The sequence below is a fragment of the Pan troglodytes genome, chromosome 1, assembly GCF_028858775.2.
Source record: "Pan troglodytes isolate AG18354 chromosome 1, NHGRI_mPanTro3-v2.0_pri, whole genome shotgun sequence".
NCBI lineage: Eukaryota > Metazoa > Chordata > Mammalia > Primates > Hominidae > Pan > Pan troglodytes.
In genome coordinates this window covers 98,025,103-98,046,493 of record NC_072398.2, presented here as the reverse complement: position 1 = coordinate 98,046,493, position 21,391 = coordinate 98,025,103, and the positions used below count along the sequence as shown (strand labels likewise).

General features: G+C 48.0%; 2 protein-coding genes across 3 annotated transcripts; both read right to left on the bottom strand.

The window, feature by feature from the left end:
- Positions 1-491: 491 nt before the first annotated feature.
- On the bottom strand, positions 492-6,549 carry TMOD4 (tropomodulin 4). 2 transcript variants are annotated; one of them, XM_009431172.5, is made up of 10 exons: positions 6,461-6,549; positions 5,252-5,416; positions 4,890-5,046; positions 4,003-4,119; positions 2,772-2,861; positions 2,138-2,268; positions 1,938-2,045; positions 1,425-1,568; positions 1,024-1,168; positions 492-608 (listed from the first exon to the last, which is right to left on the bottom strand). In XM_009431172.5, the coding sequence occupies exons 2-10, from the start codon at positions 5,372-5,374 to the stop codon at positions 586-588; spliced, it is 1,038 nt and encodes a 345-aa protein (XP_009429447.1). In that variant the 5' UTR covers positions 5,375-5,416; positions 6,461-6,549; the 3' UTR covers positions 492-585. The 2 variants fall into 2 exon arrangements, with proteins under 2 accessions (XP_009429447.1, XP_001171015.1); XM_001171015.7 differs by having other exon boundaries at positions 6,433-6,521.
- Positions 6,550-6,967: 418 nt separating this feature from the next.
- Positions 6,968-20,718, bottom strand: VPS72 (vacuolar protein sorting 72 homolog). The gene is made up of 6 exons (XM_001166408.8): positions 20,522-20,718; positions 16,311-16,463; positions 16,019-16,133; positions 14,829-15,005; positions 8,509-8,653; positions 6,968-7,540 (listed from the first exon to the last, which is right to left on the bottom strand). The coding sequence occupies exons 1-6, from the start codon at positions 20,636-20,638 to the stop codon at positions 7,153-7,155; spliced, it is 1,095 nt and encodes a 364-aa protein (XP_001166408.2). The 5' UTR covers positions 20,639-20,718; the 3' UTR covers positions 6,968-7,152.
- Between the last annotated feature and the right edge of the window lie 673 nt (positions 20,719-21,391).

Sequence of the window (21,391 nt, the reverse complement as noted above, 5' to 3'; positions counted from 1 at the left end):
GGCCTCCCAAAGTGCTGGGATTACAGGCATGAGCCACCGCACCCAGCCACAGCTATCCATACTTCTAACCCCTCCCCCACCTCCTACCAAAGCCATGCCAAGCGTCAGCTGCATCAGCCTGGTGCCCTATTAATAAGACTGTCAAAAAGAGGTCTTTGCCCTTCATGTTGTCTGCCTGCTTCTCCACTACCACTCAAAGTCCTTTCCCCCTTCAAATCACATGAGGACTGCGGGTAGGCACTAGGGGGACCTGGCCACATCTGGAAACAGGGCTGTGGCTAAGTTCCCTGTGAAAGTAGAAGAGTCAAAAGGCATTGGCAGGGTTATGGGGAACACCAAGGGAGGGAGCACCCCCACCTCCTCCTAGTAACCTGAACCTCCCTGCCTGCTGATCCCCAGAGTATAAATAATCCCCTGGTGAACTGGCAGTAACCCTTGGGGGTTAGTGCCAAGATTCTCACCCCAAAGCCCAAGGAAGGAGGCAGGCAAAATGGATAGAAGGGCTTTTATTTACAGGAAAGGAGGACAGATGAGGATTTAAGTGTCCAGTGCTCCCAGCTCTAGTTGGTAAAGGGAAATGCAGTGTTATCTCTTCTTTTGCTGGCGACCTGTAAAGGAGCAATATTAAACATAAGTGTTTGTTCCAGCTCCTGCTTTCTGCAAAGGCACTCTTCTCCTTTCCAGTCCCTTAGCCAAACTCATAAATTGGTAGTGTCTTAGGCCACCTTACAGGCCCATCCCACATTAACAAAACAAAACAAGAAACCACACCACAAATAAAACTACGATACCTCTAAACAAGTATGATTATCTCTGGCATCCTTTCTACCTCTCTACTGGTCCATATTTGGGGCAGGGGGAGTTTTCTGTTTACTTTCTGATCACTCTTGGGATTTGAACTTCTCATATGAATAGCTCTTTGGTAGCACCCTGGGCTGTTAGTCATTAGGTCTGCTTTCAGGAGGATCCACCAATTTCTGCACTTCCCTGACCACTCCACACATCATGTCTGCAGTTACTCACGTAGTTCATTGTTTCGGGTCATGGCCTGGGCTGCCCGAGCTCGTGGCCCCTGCTGCGTAAAGTGGTAGCCAAAGCGGACAATAGAGGGACACTGCTCTAGCACGGTGGCCATCTCCATCTCCACTGCATCACCAGGCCACTGGCGCTGGGGGAGGGAGAGGCAGAAGCTGACAGTCACCCTCTCTGGGCTGTTTACCATCCCAGATCACAGACCCCTTTGGGAGGTCAAAGAAGCTTGTTTCTCCACAGTGGGTGAAGAGAGATGCTGACTTGGCTTCCCTCATAGAGACAATGAAGAGGAGAATTCAAACAAGATTAAGTAAGATAGCTGCCCCACTGGCTGGCTCAGGGAGGAGACTCAATGAGACTGAATGCTAACATCAGGGGAAGGGAATGCTGACCTGATTGTCTACACGGAGCTCAGTGAGTGTGGCATTTTCCCGAACTGCCTTCAGCACAGCCATGAGTCCTGTGCTGCTAATGAAGTTGGATTCGATGTTTAGGCTCTGGAGGCTACGATTCTCACGCAACATGTCAGCCACTGCCTGGGTAGTAGGGACTTGGGTTAGGATTAGGGAACAGTTTCACAGATGACTGAGGAAAGAAAGAACAGGAGCAAGAGGGAAACACAGCTCTTTGAGAAGAGTCTTTCAGGTGCTGTAAATGGAGCTAGAGGGATACAGAAAGCAGGGCGGATAGCAGGGGAAAGCAGGGAGATGAATGTGCAGTGGGACTAGGGGTGTTAGAGAGGGTTGAGAGTTATGAGCCATAGCACTGAAGGTAGGAGTCTCCATGAGGGCTGCCCTAAGAAGGCATGATGAGAATAGCACTCCCTAGCAAAACCCTTTATGACAGCCATGCAACGGGTGCATGTAAGATGTGGGGAGAGGGCTGGGGATGTCAACTAGCCTTACATTGGCAATGGGGTCACCACTCCTCGTGGCTACCAGACTGAAGCTCCGCACATAGGTATTTGCCTTCATTGCCTCACACAGCTCACTTAGCATGGGTATTGGGATGTCCTACCGGAGGGGAATAGGAGATGGTGGGCTAAGGGACTCTCGGATGTCAGTGGTTATCCGGTGTTATGGTTTGGAGGATGCAAGTCAAATACCTGTATATTATTCAAGTTCACCTCCTCCAGCTCCTTGTCATTGCTTCGGACCCTCTTTAGTATCTCCTCAATGTTTGTGGGATTTGGGGGTTCATCCGGCACTGGCTTATACTTGTCAGGCTGTACCACACCTGGTGAGTGAGGGCAGGAAGGGAACCCCAACATGTTCCCCATAATCTCCTCCCCATTGGTTTTCTTTTCTTTTTTTTTTTCTTTTTTTGAGATGCAGTCTCGCTCTATCCACCTAGGCTGGAATGCAGTGGCACAATCTCAACTCACAGCAGCCTTGACCTCCTGGGTTCAAGAAATTCTTGTGCCTCTGCTTCCCAAGTATAATATCTGGGATTACAGGCATGCAACCAGCTAATTTTTGTATTTTTAGTAGAGACAAGGTTTCACCATGTTGGCCAGGCTGGTCTTGAACTCCTGACCTCAGGTGATCCACCTGCCTCGGCCTCCCTAAATGCTGGGATTACAGGCATGAGCCACCTCACCTGGCACTCCACAGGTTTTCTTATCACTCATGCAGCATGTCCTCTCCCAGAATCATCAATTTCACCCTTTTCTACCTTCTCCCAGACACTAGGACTGCCTGCCCAGAGCCCTGGGGACCATGCTCCCCGAACACACTCACTGCTAATGCCTTCAGTGTTGCAGATTTCTCCACTGCAGAGGGCATCATAGTATTGCTTGTTACTCATCAGTGTGTACATGTCCAGAATTGCTGGAGAGGGTAAGCAGAGGAGTCACAGGGAATGAGAAGGAACCTGTTCCAAGCCTCCCTCCTACCTATTTCTGAATCTGTTGCATTTGTAAAGCCTGACCACTTACACTTTGCCAAAGAAGTTTCCCACCCTCTTTCAGCCCCAGGGGTCCTTTCCATAAACTTCTTAAGGCAGTAGTTTCTAAAACATTGAGAAAGGGCTAAGGGAAGGTCCCTTATGAGCCACTAGAGGATAAAGGAGTCTGTAGAGACTCTCCTCTTTCAGCCAGAATGGTTCCACTTTTTTTCCCCCCGAGACGGAGTCTCACTCTGTCCCCCAGGCTGGAGTGCAGTGGTGCGATCTTGGCTCACTGCCACCTCCACCTCCCAGGTTCAAGCAATTCTTCTGCCTCAGCCTCCCAAGTAACTGGGACTACAGGCGCATGCTGCCATGCCTGGCTAATTTTTTTTGTTGTTGTTGTTGTTTTTGTTTTTTGTTTTTTGAGATGGAGTCTCGCTCTGTTGCCCAGGCTGGAGTGCAGTGGCACTATCTTGGCTCACTGCAAGCTCGGCCTCTTGGGTTCACACCATTCTCCTGCCTCAGCCTCCCGAGTAGCTGGGACTACAGGCGCCCACCACCACACCCAGCTCATTTTTTGTATTTTTAGTAGTGACGGGGTTTCACCGTGTTAGCCAGGATGGTCTCGATCTCCTGACCTCGTGATCCGCCCGCCTCGGCCTCCCAAAGTGTTGGGATTACAGGTGTGAGCCACCGCACCCGGCCAGTTTTTTATATTTTAGTAGAGACGGGGTTTCACTATGTTGCCCAGGCTGGTCTTGAACTCCCGAGCTCAGGCAATCCTGAGTGCTCCCAAGTGCACTCAGGCCTCCCAAGTGCTGAGGTTACAGGTGTGAGTCATGGCGCCTGGCCCAATGATTCCACTTTTATTTGCTCTTACAATCCCTGTAAAATTGCTCTTGAGGTGTTATTAAATTTAAAAATGAATAAATATATAAACAAACAAGAAAAGCTTGAAACTACTGCTTGAGGCTTTCTTAGACATCCACATTCTGGTTGAGGGCCTTCCTCACTAGTCCCATGTCATGGCTAGAATCCACCTGCCCCTGATCCTCTCACCCTCAACTTCCCACAGCTACCCACCTGCAATGTCACACATTTCAGCATCTGTGGCATGTGCCAGTGCCTCCTCCAGCTCAGGCTCCAGGGTGATCTGCTCCTCTGCTGGGATTTCCCTCTTGGGCTGAATATAGGGTTTCCCTGATGGGGAGATGAAGGATGGCTCAGGTAGAGGTAATTTCTCCCAAGATCCTGGCCTCCAGGTTTCTTTCCTCCTCCAGGAGGTAGAATGCTGGGTCATGAAGGGACACTGGAAAGCCTGAGTCCTCTACAAACTCAAGAGTCCTTAGCCCCCTGATCTCTCAAGAACTGAAGAGTGCGGGGCCGGGCGCTGTGGCTCACGCCTGTAATCCCAGCACTTGGGGAGGCCGAGGTGGATCATGAGGTCAGGAGATCGAGACCATCCTGGCTAACATGGTGAAACCCCATCTCTACTAAAAATACAAAAAATTAGTGGCCGGGCGCGGTGGCTCATGCCTGTAATCCCAGCACTTTGGGAGGGTAAGGCGGGCAGATCACGAGGTCAGGAGATCGAGACCATCCTGGCTAACACAGTGAAACCCCATCTCTACTAAAAATACTAAAAAATTAGCCGGGCGTGGTGGTGGGCGCCTGTAGTCCCAGCTACTCAGGGGGCTGAGGCAGAAGAATGGCGTGAACCCGGGAGGTGGAGCTTGCAGTGAGCCGAGACTGCGCCACTGCACTCCAGCCTGGGTGACAGAGTGAGACTCCGTCTCAAACAAAAAGAAAAAAAAAGAACTGAAGAGTGCAAGCTCGCATTTAAGTGTCAGGGCATCTGAGTCCCTAGGCAACTAGGAGCTAGAAGGTGAGAGGGAAACTGGAGTGGGGACGAGTGAGAGACAGCACAGCCACTTGGGTTCTACGAGGCATGGATGTCAGGGTCCCCATACCCTTCTTCTCGCCTGTGAAGGGCACCAAGTCATCACGCTCTTTGACTTCTAGTGCCTGTTGCTCCAAGTACTGCAAAAGGGCCTCTCGGTCCAGTGGCCCCGTTGGGCTCTTCTTTGTCTGGTCACGTTGTCTTAGTCCAGCTGGCAGGAGCATGTTCTTAGGGATGAGTTTTGGGGAGCAAGTCAGACCTCCCCTCTGACCTAGGTACTGCTAGGGCTCCCTAAAACATCACCAGACACCTTTCCCCTGGCCTTCTTAGGACTCTAGGTCCTGTAGCAAACCCTATTCTCAGCCACCCAGAGCCCAACACCCTTCCCAAATGCCTGGGACTGCCTCTGGTTCCCTGTGCTGGAGCCCCTACCTCAGGATCCATCTCCTGTAGTTCGCAGTCCAGCTGCTCTAGCTCCTCGGGGCTCAAGGTCCTTAGGATCTCATCTTCATCTATGTCTCTGTATTTCTCCAGTTCCTTCTGATATGATGACATGGTGGCCCCCACCCCCTCCCCACTGTGTGGTACTCACAGAGCCTGGGCAACATGGGACAAAAGGATGGACAATGGTAAGATGGACAGGGACACAGCAGGGACACAAAGAGACCAGCCAGGGGGGCAGAACATTGGATTGGATTTCTTGGAGATTAGAAATCTAGTTGAAGATGGGAAGTGGGGAAGATTAGGTTGTTTAGAGTTAGAACTAGAGTCTCCTTTCTGCTTCCCCAGCTTCCAGCCACTCTGGATGGGGATCCCAGACATCTAAGCTGGGTTTGTCTTCCCACGGTATGACAGAGAAATCCTGGCAGCACCCCTCCCCTATAACCTCACTTGTCAGTGCCTTCGCCCTAACATAGCTGCTGGAAGCCCTGCCAACACAGCTGGTCCTATGCCCAGTTCCTATTGAAAGGGGATGAGGGGTGGGGGAATAGAGAGCTTCAGGGAAATTCCTCCTCTCCTCCTCATAATCCAGGCTTTTTCCTAAACCGGATAAAAAAACCAAGGACAATGGGGTGTAAGGGGAAGAGTCTCTTACCCCATCCTCATTTCCCTTTTATTGTGGGGGATCAAGATTTCACTTTCTGTGTTTGCTAAAATTTGAAGTCTTAAGGGAAAGCAAGGGCTCGGAGCAGTTGGGGGACTTCCAGGTTGGGGGAAGGGTAGTAAGGCCTCTGGAGAAGGGACTGAGTCCCCATAATCTGTCCCTTGCTTTGGACAGGAAGGTGACACCAGACCAATGGGTGTAAATAGGGTAAAGTTTCTTTAAAAACAGTGGGAATATTAAACTCGCACAATTTTGTACAATATAAGATACGCACAAGGAGCTATGCATACACACCATGCTGAATATGAAAGATCCAGAAAGTATGTGAGACACTCACATTGACAATGTAAACTATACACAGTTAAGGGGTAGGACGGCACAGTGGCAGAAATATACACTGAGTGACAGAGACAGGGACACACTCCACATCATTCCCCATAGGAGCCACTCTTCTCCTCCCATCTCCCACCGGGCTCTCATCCATAAGCCCCCTGTCTTCCCCACCTACCAGTCCTGGTGGTCACCTCCCTTCTCACCTCCCCTGTGTCAGTAGGTCTGTCTGTTCTACTAGAGCACTGTCTCAGCAGCAGGAGGAGCCCGGTGCCGGGGGAGAGGGTGGGGGAACAGTGAGCTCAGCATTTTATTATTTTAGCTCTGGCCAGGTGGGGGGTAGTGGGAGATCACATATACACAGCCCCCATACCCTGCCCAGCCCTGAGAGCCTCTAGTGGTCATTAACAGCCATGGCATCTCTTCCACTTCCCTTCATACAAGCCCCAGTCTGAGACATCGGAGTTCGACTAGAATCAGCCAGTTCCTCCTTATTTGGTGCCTGCTGTATTCAAAACAGTGAGTGTAAAGTGATAGGAAGGTCAATACAAGGATGTGTTTTGGTGTGCAATTTTCAGATGTTTATAATTTAGTTGGAGGAATGAATACAATTTAGAAAGGACAGCTCATAATAAATGCTATCGAATAAAGACCCAAATATATGCAGGTATTCAAATACTTCTTGCTCCCAACCCTAGACTGGACACCAGACAAAAGGGATCTTTCTATTTTATTAGATTAAAAAACACAACGAAACCTGTAAGAACTAGGGGAAAAGGAAAAAGAAACAGATTAGGCAAAGATCAGAGGTGACAAAGGGGAGAAGCAGGGAGAAGAAACGGAACAGCAAGAGCCCCAATCAGGGCAGGAAAGAAGTTTCTGAGGACTAGACATCTCTTCATTTAATGACAATTTTCTGGCGCAAGGCTCGGGGCCCAGAGCCAGGGAGGGGCTCAGGAGGTGGCGGGCCAGGGCCCAGGGCTGAGGCAGTGGGCGGCAGTCCATGGGCAGTAATGTACTTCTTGTAAGCCTCACGAATGATCTTGAAGGCTCGAGCAGTGGCATAGGGTATGTCTGTAACAGGGTCCCGGTATAGGGCTGGACGATGGGTCACTGGACAAACCTCACGAACAGGGACTTTTGGGGGCCGCCCTTGGGGGAACCATTCCTCGAAAGTTGCATCATCACTAAAAGTGATGAAGGTACGTGAGCAGCGAGCAGGGGGGTTGACGGGTCCAGTCCCAGCATGAGGAGTCAATGCAGACGCTGAGGGAGCAGGATCAAGTCTGAGGACAAAAGACAAGGAAAAACACAAAGAGCTGAGGAGAGAAGACAACAGATACAGAAAGAAGGAAATCAGGCTGGGTGCAGTGGCTCACGCCTGTAATTCCAGCACTTTGGGAGGCTGAGGCAGGCAGATGACGAGGTCAGGAGTTCGAGACCAGCCTGACCAACAAGGTGAAACCCTGTCTCTACTAAAAATACAAAAATTAGCCGGGCATGGTGGCGGATGCCTGTAATCACAGCTACTCAGGAGGTTGAGGCAGGAGAATCACTTGAAGCCAGGAGGCGGAGGTTGCATGGAACCAAGATCGTGCCATTACACTCCAGCCTGGGTGACAGAGCAGCGAGACTCCATCTCAAAAAAAAAAAAAAAAAAAGAAAGAAAGAAAGAAGGAAATCAGAGAGATGAGGAAAGAGAAAAAGGAGGCAGGGTGTTGGGAACATTCTGAGGAACGTACTAAGTGACTGATGGGAAAAGAAAGCTAGGCTAGAAGGAAAAACAGGAAAGAGAAGAACAGAGAAGCTAAAAGAAAAAGGAATAAGAAAGAAATAAGCTGGGCTGGGCGCGGTGGCTCACACCTGTAATCCCAGTATTTTAGGAAGATGAAGCGGGACAATTACTTTAACCCAGGAGTCTGGGCAACACAGCGAAACCGTCTCTACAAAAAATACAAAAATTAGCATGTGTGGCTGTACTCCCAGCTACTTGGGAGGCTAAGGTGGGAGGATCGCCTGAGCACAGGAGGTGGAGGTTGCAGTGAGCCGAGACTGCACCACTGCATTCCAGCCTAGGCGACAGAGCAGCATCATGTCTCAAAAAAAAAAGAAAAAGAAATTGAGCTGAAGGGAGTTAGGAATCTGAAAGAAATCTCCAAGTGTTAAGGAGAGCTGTGTGAGAAAAGCAAGCAAAATGGGGCCAAGAGAACATGAGCTGAACACACAATCTCTTTTCCTCTTGAGATTCACTCACCCTTCTATGTCAACGTTCTCTTCCTTGGGGCCTGGCTCCCCAACAAGTGGCACTGTCACTGAATGATAGGTGATTATGGGCCCAGGGCACTTCCGCTTCTTATGAACCTGCTTCTTTTTATCAGCCTCGAGCCGCTCATATGTCTCTTTAGGGTCAAAGGAAGAAATGAGGGGATGATCAGAATGTCCCTTTTTCCCATATCCCAGTACTGTCCCACGATCTCTCAATTATCTTCCTGGCTATCTAGTCACTGCCAACTACCAGAGACAACTATGGAAGTCCCCTAAGGCCCTCTGGCACCTCCCATTTTGTAAGTTTTCTGCTTATAAGTTTTTTCTTGACATCCGCTCTGCTGATTTCTCAAGTACACCTGGGCCCTCTATAGTACCTCAGAGTTGGAAGGTACCCTTTGATGAGGAGCTTATTTGCTTTCCCAGATACCAAAATCTCCTCTACAAATGCCCTGTCAATTCACTCCTACAGCTGGGTGTGCTGGCACATGCCTGTAATCCCAGCTACTTGGGAAGCTGAGGTGGAAGGATCGCTTGAGCCAGGGAGGTGGAGGTTGCAGTGAGCTGAGATGGCACCACTGCACTCCAGCCTAGGCAGCAGAGTGAGATCATATCTCCAAAAAAAAAAATTAATAAGGTAGGAAATTATATTTAAATATAGAGATTTCTGGTCGCTCTTAAACAACAAGAAAATCTCGCAACCCTGGGTCTGCATTCTTACAGGGGAACAATTAGCTGAGCTGAGTAACCGTTCCTCCTTTCAGGCACTCCTCTCCAGTTCACCACCATCCCTCTGGCTGGCTGCACACTTCATGTTACCTGCCTGGTCTCCGTGATACTGCTCCATGGCAATGCACTATTGGTATATATGTCTCCTCCTTAAGGGCAGTGACTATAACTCATATTGCCTAAATATTATCAGGGTGATACAGCATTTTCCACATTACAGGCACTCATTAAATATTTGTTAATGAATAAATGAATCAAGGCCGGGCACAGTGGCTCATGCCTGTAATCCCAGCACTTTGGGAGGCCGAGGTGGGTGGATCACCTAAGGAAAGGAGTTCAAGACCAGCCTGACCAACATGGTGAAACCCCGTCTCTACTAAAAATACAAAAACTATCCGGGCGTGGTAGCACATGACTATAATCCCAGCTACTTGGGAGGCTGAGACAGAAGAATTGCTTGAACCTGGGAGGCAGAGGTTGAAGTGAGATTGCATTATTGCACTCCAACGCAGGCAATAAGAGCGAAACTCTGTCTCAAAAAAATAAATAATTTTAAAAATTTTAAAAAAAGGGCCAGGCTTTTTTTGGTGGCTCACACCTGTAACCCCAGCACTTTGGGAGGCCAAGGTGTGCGGATCATGAGGTCAGGAGATCAAGACCATCTTGGCCAACATAGAGAAACCCTGTCTCTACTAAAAATACAAAAAATTAGCCGGATGTGGTGGTGAGCGCCTGTAGTCCCAGCTACTCGGGAGGCTGGGGCAGGAGAATGGCGTGAACCCAGGAGGCAGAGCTTGCAGTGAGCTGAGATCGCGCCACTGCACTCCAGCCTGGGCAACAGAGTGAGACTCCGTCTCAAAAAAAAGAATCACCATGCACGGTGGCTCACGCCTGTAATCCCAGCACTTTGGGAGGCTGAGGTGGGCAGAGCACCTGAGGTCGGGAGTTTGAGACCAGCCTGACCAACTTGGAGAAACCCCGTCTCTACTAAAAATACCAAATGAGCCAGATGTGGTGGTGTATGCCTATAATCCCAGCTACCGGGAGGCTGAGGCAGGAGAATTGCTTGAACCTGGGAGGCGGAGGTTGCGGTGCGCCAAGATCATACCATCGCACTGTAGCCTGGGAAACAAGAGTGAAACTCCGTCTCCAAAGACAAAACAAACATACGAAAAAAAATGAATCAAAATATTCCTCGTCCCCTACCTCTGAATGAACTCCAGATTTCTGTGTCCTTAAATATGGTTATGATGAACACAATTCCCTAAAGTCTGACCATAAAAGAGTACTCTGGAGGCCAGGTGTGGTGGCTCACGCCTGTAATTACAGCACTTTGGGAGGCCTAGGCGGGTGGATCACCTGAGGTCAGGAGTTTGACAGACCTGGCCAACATGGTGAGACCCTGTCTCTACTAATAATACAAAAATTAGCTGGGTGTGGTGGCTTGCACCTGTAATCTCAGCTACTCGGGAGGCTGAGGCAGGACAATCACTTGAACCTGGGAGGCGGAGGTTGCAGTGAGCTGAGATTGTGCCATCGCACTCCAGCCTGGGTGACAGAGCGAGACTCCGTCTCAAAAAAAAAAAAGAGTACTCTGGAAACCCTTCCAATGATTGAACCTCTCTTGCACTTGAACTGTTTGATAATACTGCTTTCTCTCCCTTGAGCCAGTCTTCCAACGCCTCAACCCCTTTACTTTCTTTTTCTTTTTTGAGACAGAGTCTTGCTCTGTCGCCAGGTTGGAGTACAGTGGCACAATCTCGGCTCCCTGCAACCTCCCCCTCCCAGGTTCAAGCAATTCTCCTGCCTCAGCCTCCTGAGTAGCAGGGACTATAGGCACGTGCCACCATACCCAGCTAATATTTGTATTTTTAGTAGAGACGGGGTTTCACCATGTTGACCAGGATGGTCTGGAACTCCTGACCTCGTGATCCACCCACCTCAGCCTCCCAAAGTGCTGGGATTACAGGCGTGAGCCACCATGCCTGGCCCAACCCCTCTACTTTCAAACACTTGCCTACACCCTCTGGAACTCGTGCTCTGTAATCTGCCAACTCATCTATATCCTCAAGCTCCTCACTCAGCATTCCTTCCATGACTTGCCTTAACAGAAACCTGGTCATTCACTGAGGCCACCACTCCTCTCTGCAGACCTCTGGTGGAGGTTGCTCATTCTCTTACATCCCTACAGGATATACCTATGTCCTACTGGGCCCCAGCCTGTAGCTTTCAGATCACTGCTTTTCTGCCTACCAGCAAACTCCCTTCTCTTTTGAGACCTGTGCCAAGAGTCTAGATTAACTTCTCTCCTTCCTAGTCATGGTCACTCCTTCATTCACTGAAGACTTTGGCAGTGGTTTCCACTCTTCGTCTCTACCCCAATTCCCATCATCTTAGGGTCACCCTGGTGACTTCGAAGTGCACATGGGTAGCCCCTTCAACACTGCATGGCCACAGTTTATCACCTCATCTCTAACAACCTTCTTTTCCATGTCACTTTACTTTTTTTTTTTTTTTTTGAGTCTCACTCTGTTGCCCAGGCTGGAGTGTAGTGACACGATCTCCACTCACTGCAACCTCCGCCTCCCGGGTTCAAGTGATTCTCCTCAGTGATTCTCAGCCCCCCGAGTAGCCAGGACTACAGGCACGCACCACCATGCCTGGCTAATTTTTTGTATGTTTAGTAGAGACGGGGTTTCACCATGTTGGCCAGGCTGGTCTCGAACTCCTTACCTCGTGATCCGCCTGCCTCGGCCTCCTAAAGTGCTGGGATTACAGATGTGAGCCACCGCGCCCAGTCACATTTTCCTTTTTAAATCATGCTTAGGTTGCTCACTGTATCATTTCAATCACTTCAGTCACTCTCCTGTCAATAATTCCCTTGCCCTGATCTGGACTGCTGAGTGCTACTGGAGAAAAATAACAGCACAGACTGGAACCACCATAAATTCATGGTCCTAGCCTTCAGCAGGTCCCTCAATACTGCTCAATATCCCACATCAATAACTATTTAAATGCTCCTCAGTCTCCTCAAGCTTCCAGCTGTATCCTTAATGTTTGACAGATGGTGCTACATAATGAAAAAGACATCAGGTGAGAACCTCCGCCATGCCCTCCCTCTGGATTACAAACCTACAACTGTAAGCCACATTTTTAAACAGAGACAGGGTCTCACTATGTTGCCCAGGTTGGTCTTGAACTCCTGGGCTCAAGCGATCCTCCTTCCTTGGCCTCCCAAAGTGCTGGGATTACAGGCATGAGCCACTGCACTCAGCTAAGCCACACTTTCTTTCTTTTTTTTTGAGACAGAGTTTCACTCTTGTTACCCAGGCTGGAGTGCAATGGCACGATCTCGGCTCACCGCAACCCCCGCCTCCCAAGTTCAAGTGATTCTCCTGCCTCAGCCTCCCAAGTAGCTGGGATTACAGGCATGTGCCACCACACTCAGCTAATATTTTGTATTTTTAGTAGAGACAGGGTTTCTCCATGTTGGTCAGGCTGGTCTCGAACTCCTGACCTCAGATGATCCACCCGCCGCAGCCTTCCAAAGTGCTGGGATTACAGGTGTGAGCCACGGCGCCCGGCCACCACACTTTCTTTCTCCCTTCCCCCATCTGAAGCCAATTCCTCCACCATGCTGCTCTGGTTCCCAGCCTTGCCTCCCATCTCCAAAAACCTACACTATTAATAACCGTTTTTTCTTCTCTTTCTTTAAACTCAGTTGTTTCTCATGAAAGATATAATTTCTAATATCTTCGGATAAAATAAAAACAACTTTACCTTAATCTCAGACCCCTCTGTAGCTTCCATTCCCTCTTCTACCCTTCATGGCCAAGCTTGAAAAGTTTTGCTCCCCAATATACTTTGATTTGACTTGGTCCCCAAAAAGTGCTAAGGTAATGTCTGACCTCTATCTCACCAAAACCAATGGGCACTTCTCAGTTCTACTAATCATCGTCTCAGCAGCAATTACTCTCTTGAGACATTCTCTTTCCTGGCATTTTTAACACAAACTCTCCTGGGTTTCTCCAACTCGTTGGTCACTTCCAGGCTCTTTTCAAAGCTCCTCCTCTTGTATGAAACTATCACATTTTAGTGTCTGCAGGACTCTATCAGGCCTCTGTTTTCTCACTCTGAGCTTTCTCCCTCCATGCTCAGATGCACTCCAATATCGTCAATTACCACTCATATTCTAAAGACTTCCAAATTTGTATTTTCAGCCCAGATCTCTTATTGGAACACCAGATTTGCATATTTAACTGACCTCTCATCACTGCATGAATTGCTCACAAACTCCTTAAATTCAACATGTTCAAAAATAAATTTATTTTTTCCCCACTGAACTTGCTCCTCCTTCAGGGTCTCCTAAGCCAGTTACTGATGTTGAAAACCTGGGAATTGCCGCGGGGTGGCCCAAGCCTGTAATCCCAGCACTTTGGGAGGGTGAGGCGGGTGGATCACCTGAGGTCAGGAGTTCAAGACCAGCCTGGCCAACATGGTGAAACCCCATCTCAACTAAAAATACAAAAAAATTAGCTGGGCATGGTGGCGGGCACCTGTAATCCCAGCTACTTGGGAGGCTGAGGCAAGAGAATCTCCAGTTCAGGAGGCGGAGCTTGCAGTGAGCCGAGATCACACCACTGCACTCCAGCCTGGGCGACAGAGTAAGACTCTGTCTCAAAAAAAAAAAAAAAAAAAAAAAAAAAAAGAAAGGAAAACCTGGGAGTCACTCTCCTTAACAGTGGTCCAAACCAATCGCTCTGTAGCCCTGGCTGGAGTGCAGTGGTGTGATCTCGGCTCATTGCAACTTCCACCTCCCAGGTTCAAATGATTCTCTTGCCTCAGCCTCCCAAGTACCTGGGATTACAGACATGCGCCACCATGCCCAGCTAATTTTTGTATTTTTGGTAGAGACAGGGTTTCACCATGTTGGCCAGGCTGGTCTGGAACTCCCAACTGCAAGTGATCCACCCACCTTGGCCTCCCAAAGTGCCGGGATTACAGGTATGAGCCACTGCACTTGGCCCAAACTGAAGAGATTTTTAAAGCAATACCATAAAATGAAGAGATTTTTAAAGCAATTCATCTCATGAAGGACTAATCTGCTGACTTCACATTCTCATGATTATCATTAAAGTCAACATTATCACCCCCCGCTTTTTTTTTTTTAAGAGATGGGGTTTCACTATGTTGTCCAGGCTGGTTATGAACTCCTGGCCTCAAGTGATCCTCCTGCCTAAACTTCCTGAGTCATTAGGTATATACCCCATTTTATAAACAAGAAAAGCAAAATGTGAATAAGTAATTTACCTACAGACTTAAAGCAAGTGAATAGCAGAACGAGGATTTGACCTCAGTTCTATACAACTCTTATTTTACACCAAAGTACCTTAGCTTGTTCTTCAGAGTGCTCATAACTGCCTAGACTCTTGCACCTAATTACCTACTCTCCGCCATTTCTTCCTTCTGATTCCATCATCCCAAATTTCCATCTCTCCAGTTCTTTGGTCCTCCAGGTCTCATGGTTTTTCTCATGCCCCTCAGCCCCTCTACCCACTTTTTCTGAAACCACAGACTTACCCAGTGAACGTAAATTAAGCTCTTCTGTGATCTTGGCCTCCCGGAGCAGTTCCTCCTGGGTTAGTGGCCGCTCACAGTGGGGCCCCTTTCGCCGTCTTGACTGGCCCTGCCTCTCCTGTACCCGAAGGAACGTTTGTCGTGTATGCTCAGCTGTAGACTGACGCATAGACTTCCGACCTGGAAGAGAGTGAGATAAGAAGAAATCTTTGAATTCATGTCCACATATTTTATTTATTTATTTTGAAATTTTGTACTTGGAAATAATTTTTTTTTCTTTTTTTTTTTTTTGAGATGGAATCTCGCTCTGTCGCCCAGGCTGGAGTACAGTGGCACAATCTCGGCTCACTCCAACCTCTGCTTCCTGGGTTCAAACAATTCTCCTGCCTCAGACTCCCGAGTAGCTGGGACTACAGGTGCATGCCACCACATCCAGCTAATTTTTTGTATTTTTAGTAGAGATGGGGTTTCATCATGTTAGCCAGGATGGTCTTGAACTACTGACCTCGTGATCTGCCTGCCTCAGCCTCCCAAAATGCTGGGATTACAGGCATGAGCAACCGTGCCTGGCCTGGAAATAATTTCAAACCTACGAAGTTGCAAGAATAGTACAAGGAATACTCATGTATCTTTTACCCCATCACCTATTGGTAATATTTTGGCCCTTTTGCATTTTGTATGTGTGGTTTTTTTCTGAATGATCTAAATTAGGTAACTAAAGTTGTACACATCATGGCCTTTATCCCTAAATATTTCAGTGTGTATTTCCTAAGAATGAGGATTTTCCTACCCATAGTAAGTTATCAACATCAGTGAATTTTTTCTTCTTTTTATTATTTTTTTCTGGTGACAGAGTTTTGCTCTTGTTGCCCAGGCTGGAGTGCAATGGTGTAACCTCCACCTCCCAGGTTCAAGCAATTCTCCTGCCTCAGCCTCCCAAGTAGCTGGGATTACAGGGGCCCACCACCACACCTGGCTAATTTTTGTATTTTTAGTAGAGACGGAATTTCACCATGTTGGCCAGGCTGGTATCGAACTCCTGACCTCAGGTGATCTACCCGCTTAGGCCTCCCAAAGTGCTGGGATTCTAGGAGTGAGCCACCGCACCCAGCAACATCAGTAAATTTAACACTGATATGATACTTTATTATTATATTCCAATTTTGCCAATTGACCCAAACATCCCTACTCACTGTCAGAGCCGTCATCTTGTAGTTCTAATGGCAGTAGTGCCTTCTCTTCTCGGGCCTTCTGAGAGCTACCAGCCGGGGTGTTGACCTTTCGAGGCCTTAAGCTCTTGAGAGGTTCCTGAGGACAGATTGGAATCAGATACTGGGGAACAGAAGAAGTCAGGAGAAATATGAGGATCTCAATGAGAGAAAACTAGCATTGCCAGAAATGGAAGTGGCATAGGGAGTACTGGGACCTGATGAAAGAGAGAATAGGAATTGAGGAAATCCAAGACAACTAGGACTCCCCCTGTACCTTATAGGCCTTGGTGACTACTCGGCGCTTCCTTCTTGGCTCTTCTGCTTCTCCATCACTGGATGGTTCATCCCCTTCATCAATGTCAAAGTCAGAGTCCACTTCGTCCTCTGTGTCTGACTGGTCCCCTTGATACTCATCATCTCCGGATTCCTAAGGACACAGGGAGATAAGGGTTGGCTGGCAATGGAAGCCTTAATGCCCCTTCAGGAGGAACAGAATCTCTCGACTTTCTTGATAAGGGCTGCCCTACTCTCCTTCCTAATCCAGCCCTTCATTTTCCTCAGGCAAGAAAACTTTCTAGCTAATGGCCTTTGGCTCCAGTACCACCTCCTTCCAACATTAATTGATAGCCCTTTACCTGCAACACACTGTTAAGTACTGGGGAACAAAAGGATATGGTTTGGTCTCTACCTTCAGGGGCTTACAGTAAAGGGGAGAACATAATCTTACTTTTTTTTTTTTGAGATGTGGATCTCGAACAGGCTTGGTGGCTCACGCCTGTAATCCCAGCACTTTGGGAGGCCGAGGTGGGCAGATCACTTGAGGCCAGGAGTTCGAGACCAGCCTGGCCAACATGGTGAAACTCTGTCTCTACTAAAAATACAAAAATTAGCTGGGCATGGTGACGCACACCTGTAGTCCCAGCTACTTGGGAGGTTGAGGCAGGAGAACTGCTTGAACCCAGGAGGCATAGGTTGCAGTGAGCTGAGATAGTGCCACTGCACTCCAGCCTGGGCGACAGGGCAAGACATAGTCTCAAAAAGAAAAAAAAAAAAGGATGAAGAGGACTTAAACTATGATTGAAAACACTGTTAGTATTTAGACAGCCAAGAGGGAGGAAGGAATCATGGGCAGATGAAATAGCAGAAACAAAGGCACAGAAATGGTAATGTGTATAGCATGTTTATGGAATAAGGATTTAGATCTAAGTAAAACTTTTCTCTGTCAAGAAACCTTGTTAGCCAACTGCATTTGGCTCCAGCACTGCCTCCTTCCAACACTGATTGCACTGTAGGACTGTATGATTTGAAAAGAAGGTTGCATTCCATTTATGGAGAAACTTAAATGTCACACTAATAAACACGCTTTTAACCTGCAGGCCAGTGATTCTCAATCCCCTCCATCTCCTTATTTGTCCTACCATTGATAATCATTGTTGAGGTAAACTAAAGTTACTGAGAGAAATATGTGTCATTCCTCAGGTGTGCTGGGACAGAAAAACAGCTGAGTACTGCTACAATGGATAATGGAAAGCCACTGAAGATTTAGGGGAGGGGTAACGGTATGTACAATGGGTATTGCAGAAAGCTCTGGAGGCAGTTAGATGGCCTGGAGTAGAGAATGTGAAGTACAGCCTAGACCTCAGGTGAACTGGTTAGGGCTAGAATGGCAGCCATATTATAAAGAAAAGGGAAAAAAGCCACTTGAGGGAGAGGGAGTCAACTGGGCTGGGTGACACCTCACATATGTGGTTCTCTCTTCAATCAGTGATGCAGACTAATGGGCTAATCTTGGTACACGTGATGCCAAAGCAAGCAAATAACACAGATGGCTGACACTCTAAGCCAGCCAGAGTTCAATTTTGCACTGATGACCATCATTTCCTCCTAACTGATGTTTGTAAAAGACAGCCTGGGAACACATTAATCCCCTCAGCTTTAATCTGGTATTAAGCCATATCACCAGAGGGTAGTAGATCAACCACACATTTAGCTTAGTGCCCAATCAACATACTTGCACTAAATTAAGGATTTACTACCATTCCTTCGGCTTTTATTGAGAGTCATTAAGAGACATCACTAGATAAGAGAATGTTTGTATATCATCTATGAAAACCATTACTTTTTATAATATAAGGATATAATGATAAATGCTCCCTAGGATTTAAGGCTGAAAAAGTTTGTGTCTCTTGAAGAACTTGTATGCTTCTTTCTTACTAAAAAAAGAAATACAAGGTTTGGCTACCAGGAAGCTCACAACTAAATTTAATATCAATTGCTATTACCATTTTAGCAGAGGTTCCTGGTACAATTACTTCTGATCTGTCTCTATTTTTACTGTTCCTACTTTTTGTTTATATTGTAAGCCTCCTTAAATCCTTTTTGGAAGCATGAAGGGTACATATTAAATAACAAGTCGTAAAATGACAGAAATAGGAAAATGGCCTTAGAGGAGGGATGAGAAAGTTCTATTTTAAACTAGTTGGTTAGGGCTGTGTCAGTAATGACTCTGTCAGTGATGTGGGTTTTTTTTTTTTTTTTTTTTTTTTTTTTGAGACAGAGTCTCACTCTGTCGCCCAGGCTGGAGGGCAGTGGCGCAATCCACTGCAACCTCTGCCTCCTAGGTTCAAGTGATTCTGCTGCCTCAGCCTCCTAAGTAGCTGGAATTACAGGCACACGCCACCACAACCAGCTAATTTTTTGCATTTTTAGTAGTGACAGGGTTTCACCATGTTGGTCAGGCTGGTCTCGAACTCCTGACCTCGTGATCCACCCGCCTCAGCCTCCCAAAGTGCTGGAATTACAGGCATGAGCCACCACACCCAGCCCCTAAGTCCTGTGGGTTCTATTCCTTAATTTCTCTTGAATCTTTCTGTTTCTCTACTGCCATGCCCCCTTCAAGCCATTCTCATTACAGAGTAAGTAACCTTCCTAAAGTACAAATTTCATCATGGAATTCTGATGACTCTTCTCAGTCCTCTGGATGAGGAGCAAAATTCCTTAACAGAGCTCACAAGGCCCTAAAGGATCTGGCCCATGCCTACTCCCTGCAGGCTTATCAATCTTTAGTCTCCTTCATGCTCTGGAGAATGAAAGTAGACTTGCAGGTCCTAGACCAGGATCTCAATGTCTTTACATACTCAGCCCATCCTGCTCTGTGGACTAACCTTTCTCCTTCTCCTGCTTTTCATCAAGCTAAGGTCTACTTTTCAAACTGTCCTCAGCTTAAACATCATCCCTCCAGGGATGCCTATCCTGATCAACAACTTTGGTTCAGATGTATTACCTTAACACTCTTACACCTTGTTTTAGTCCTTATCACACATTTTTTGTTTGTTTTTGAGACGGAGTCCTGCTCTGTCGCCCAGCAGTGGTACGATCTCGGCTCACTGCAACCTCCTCCTCCCGGGTTCAAGCGATTCTCTGCCTCAGCCTCCTGAGTAGCTGGGACTACAGGCGCACACCACCACGCTTGGCTAATTTTTGTATTTTAATAGAGACAGGGGGTTTTACCATGTTGGCCAGGATGGTCTCGATTTCCTGACCTTGTGATCCACCCGCCTCGGCCTTCCAAAGTGCTGGGATTACAGGCGTGAGCCACTGTGCCCGGCCAAAGCCACTGTGCTCGGCCTATCACACAGTATTTTAACTGTTAACCCAGGCAGTTACCCCACTGGGGCATGGAGTATGTAAGGACAGAGCACTGTTTTTAATATTCTGTTTCCCTAGAGCCTAAAACAACCTATTACCGATGGCATGCTCTGGGTACTCAACACATTTAATAAACGGGTAGATTCAACTAATAAAAATTTAGCAAGTGGCAGCCCAGTCCGGACACCTCACACATAATGTTGAACAAAACAGACCATCTCTAACTTTATACAGTTTACAATGCAATAGAAAAGCATAAGCAAGTAAGCAAACCAAATCTAATTGCAAATTGAAATATGTTCTGTGGAAGAAATAAATGGGGACACTTGTTAGGATAGTCAAGGAAGGGTTATCTTCCTGAGAAAACATTTACACTGAGACCTGAAAGCTGAAAAAGAAGTGGGCTAAGCTCCTCTACTTTTGGAGCGGTTCCTTTCCATGTCTCAGGTGAATAATCCAGCAGTGGGCCAACGAGTATACATCGAGCAACTGTCTACTACTATGTGAGTGCCTCGTGTATGCTGGACGTCAGAAGTACAGTGAGAGATGCAACCACCCAAGTACACGGTAGGTTTCTGCCGTTCTCTGTTCTCTGGAGTGCCTCCGGAGAGCTTCTCCGTCTCAGGCCCCTTTGACCCCATCCAGAGCTCTCCCTTCTAGGACTCCACACTATCCGTCCCCCCGCCTCGCCCCCCGGCTCCGATTCACCCACCCAACTCGAGTATCAGCTCCCAGAGCTCCTCTCTATTCCCCGCCCTCTTCTTCTTTGTCCGGGGTTTCTCCCTTCAGGGCTCCTCTTCGCCTCCTCCCCTCCCTTTTCCCAGGCCCGGATCTTGCCTCTGTGAAACCCCCATAAGTCGTCTGGTAGAACTCATCTTCCTCCTCTGCCTCCAAAAGCCCAGAAAGCCGGTTCCCAGCGGTCTTCCGGGGTGCCCGGCCCCCAGCCAAACTCATACCGCCTACCGAGACTGCGCCGCCACCTGCAGCCCCTCACCAGCTCGGTTCTGGTAGCTCGACGCTCGACATCACTACCTGCGGGTGGCCACCAGCGGCGGAAGTCGGGCGTTTACAGGCAGAAGTAACAGAGTGTCGAGAGACTCCCAGTCCCACCCTCTAAACCCTCTTTACTCTTCAGCCTCTCCTACTCCTGCGCGGATGCTCTAGGCCGCTTGCTCTAGTACCCAGCGATCTCCCTTGCTCAATGAGTCCACTTGGTGGTACCAAGACCCCCATAACCCTAAGTCAACACATTTTCTTTTATTTATTTTTATTTTTAATTTATATATATATATATATATATATATATGGTTTTTTTTTTTTTCCGTAGGGACGGAGTCTCGCCTCGCTCTGTCGCCAGACTGGAGTGCAGTGGCACGATCTCGGCTCACTGCAACCTCCGTCCCCCGGGCTGAAGCGATTCTTCTGCCTCAGCCCCCCGAGTAGCTGGGATTACAGGCGCCCGCCACCATGCCCAACTAATTTTTGTATTTTTAGTAGAGACAGCTTTCACCATGTTGGCCAGGCTGGTCTCGAACTCCTGACCTCAGGTGATCCGCCCGCTTCGGCCTCCCAAAGTGCTGGGATTACAGGCATAAGCCTGCGCCCCCGGCTCACATTTTCTTTTAGAAGAGGTCATTCTCTCCGCTCCAGTCCGTTTTCTACACTGCTGCTAGTAGGAAACTTTCTAAAAACCCACATTTTGCCACT

Bases quoted from the DNA above. Each gene is read 5' to 3' on its own strand.
- VPS72 (XM_001166408.8), bottom strand. From the start codon at position 20,638: ATGAGTTTGGCTGGGGGCCGGGCACCCCGGAAGACCGCTGGGAACCGG. The intron at 16,134-16,310 runs GTACAGGGGGAG...ATCTGTCCTCAG, and splicing joins TAGTCACCAAGGCCTATAAG to GAACCTCTCAAGAGCTTAAG. The intron at 15,006-16,018 runs GTGAGTAGGGAT...ACTCTCTTCCAG, and splicing joins ACAAGATGACGGCTCTGACA to GTCGGAAGTCTATGCGTCAG.
- TMOD4 (XM_009431172.5), bottom strand. From the start codon at position 5,374: ATGTCATCATATCAGAAGGAACTGGAGAAATACAGAGACATAGATGAA. The intron at 4,120-4,889 runs GTATGGGGACCC...TCTCCCCATCAG, and splicing joins CTTCACAGGCGAGAAGAAGG to GGAAACCCTATATTCAGCCC. The intron at 609-1,023 runs GTGAGTAACTGC...GCTCCTTTACAG, and splicing joins GACCCGAAACAATGAACTAC to GTCGCCAGCAAAAGAAGAGA.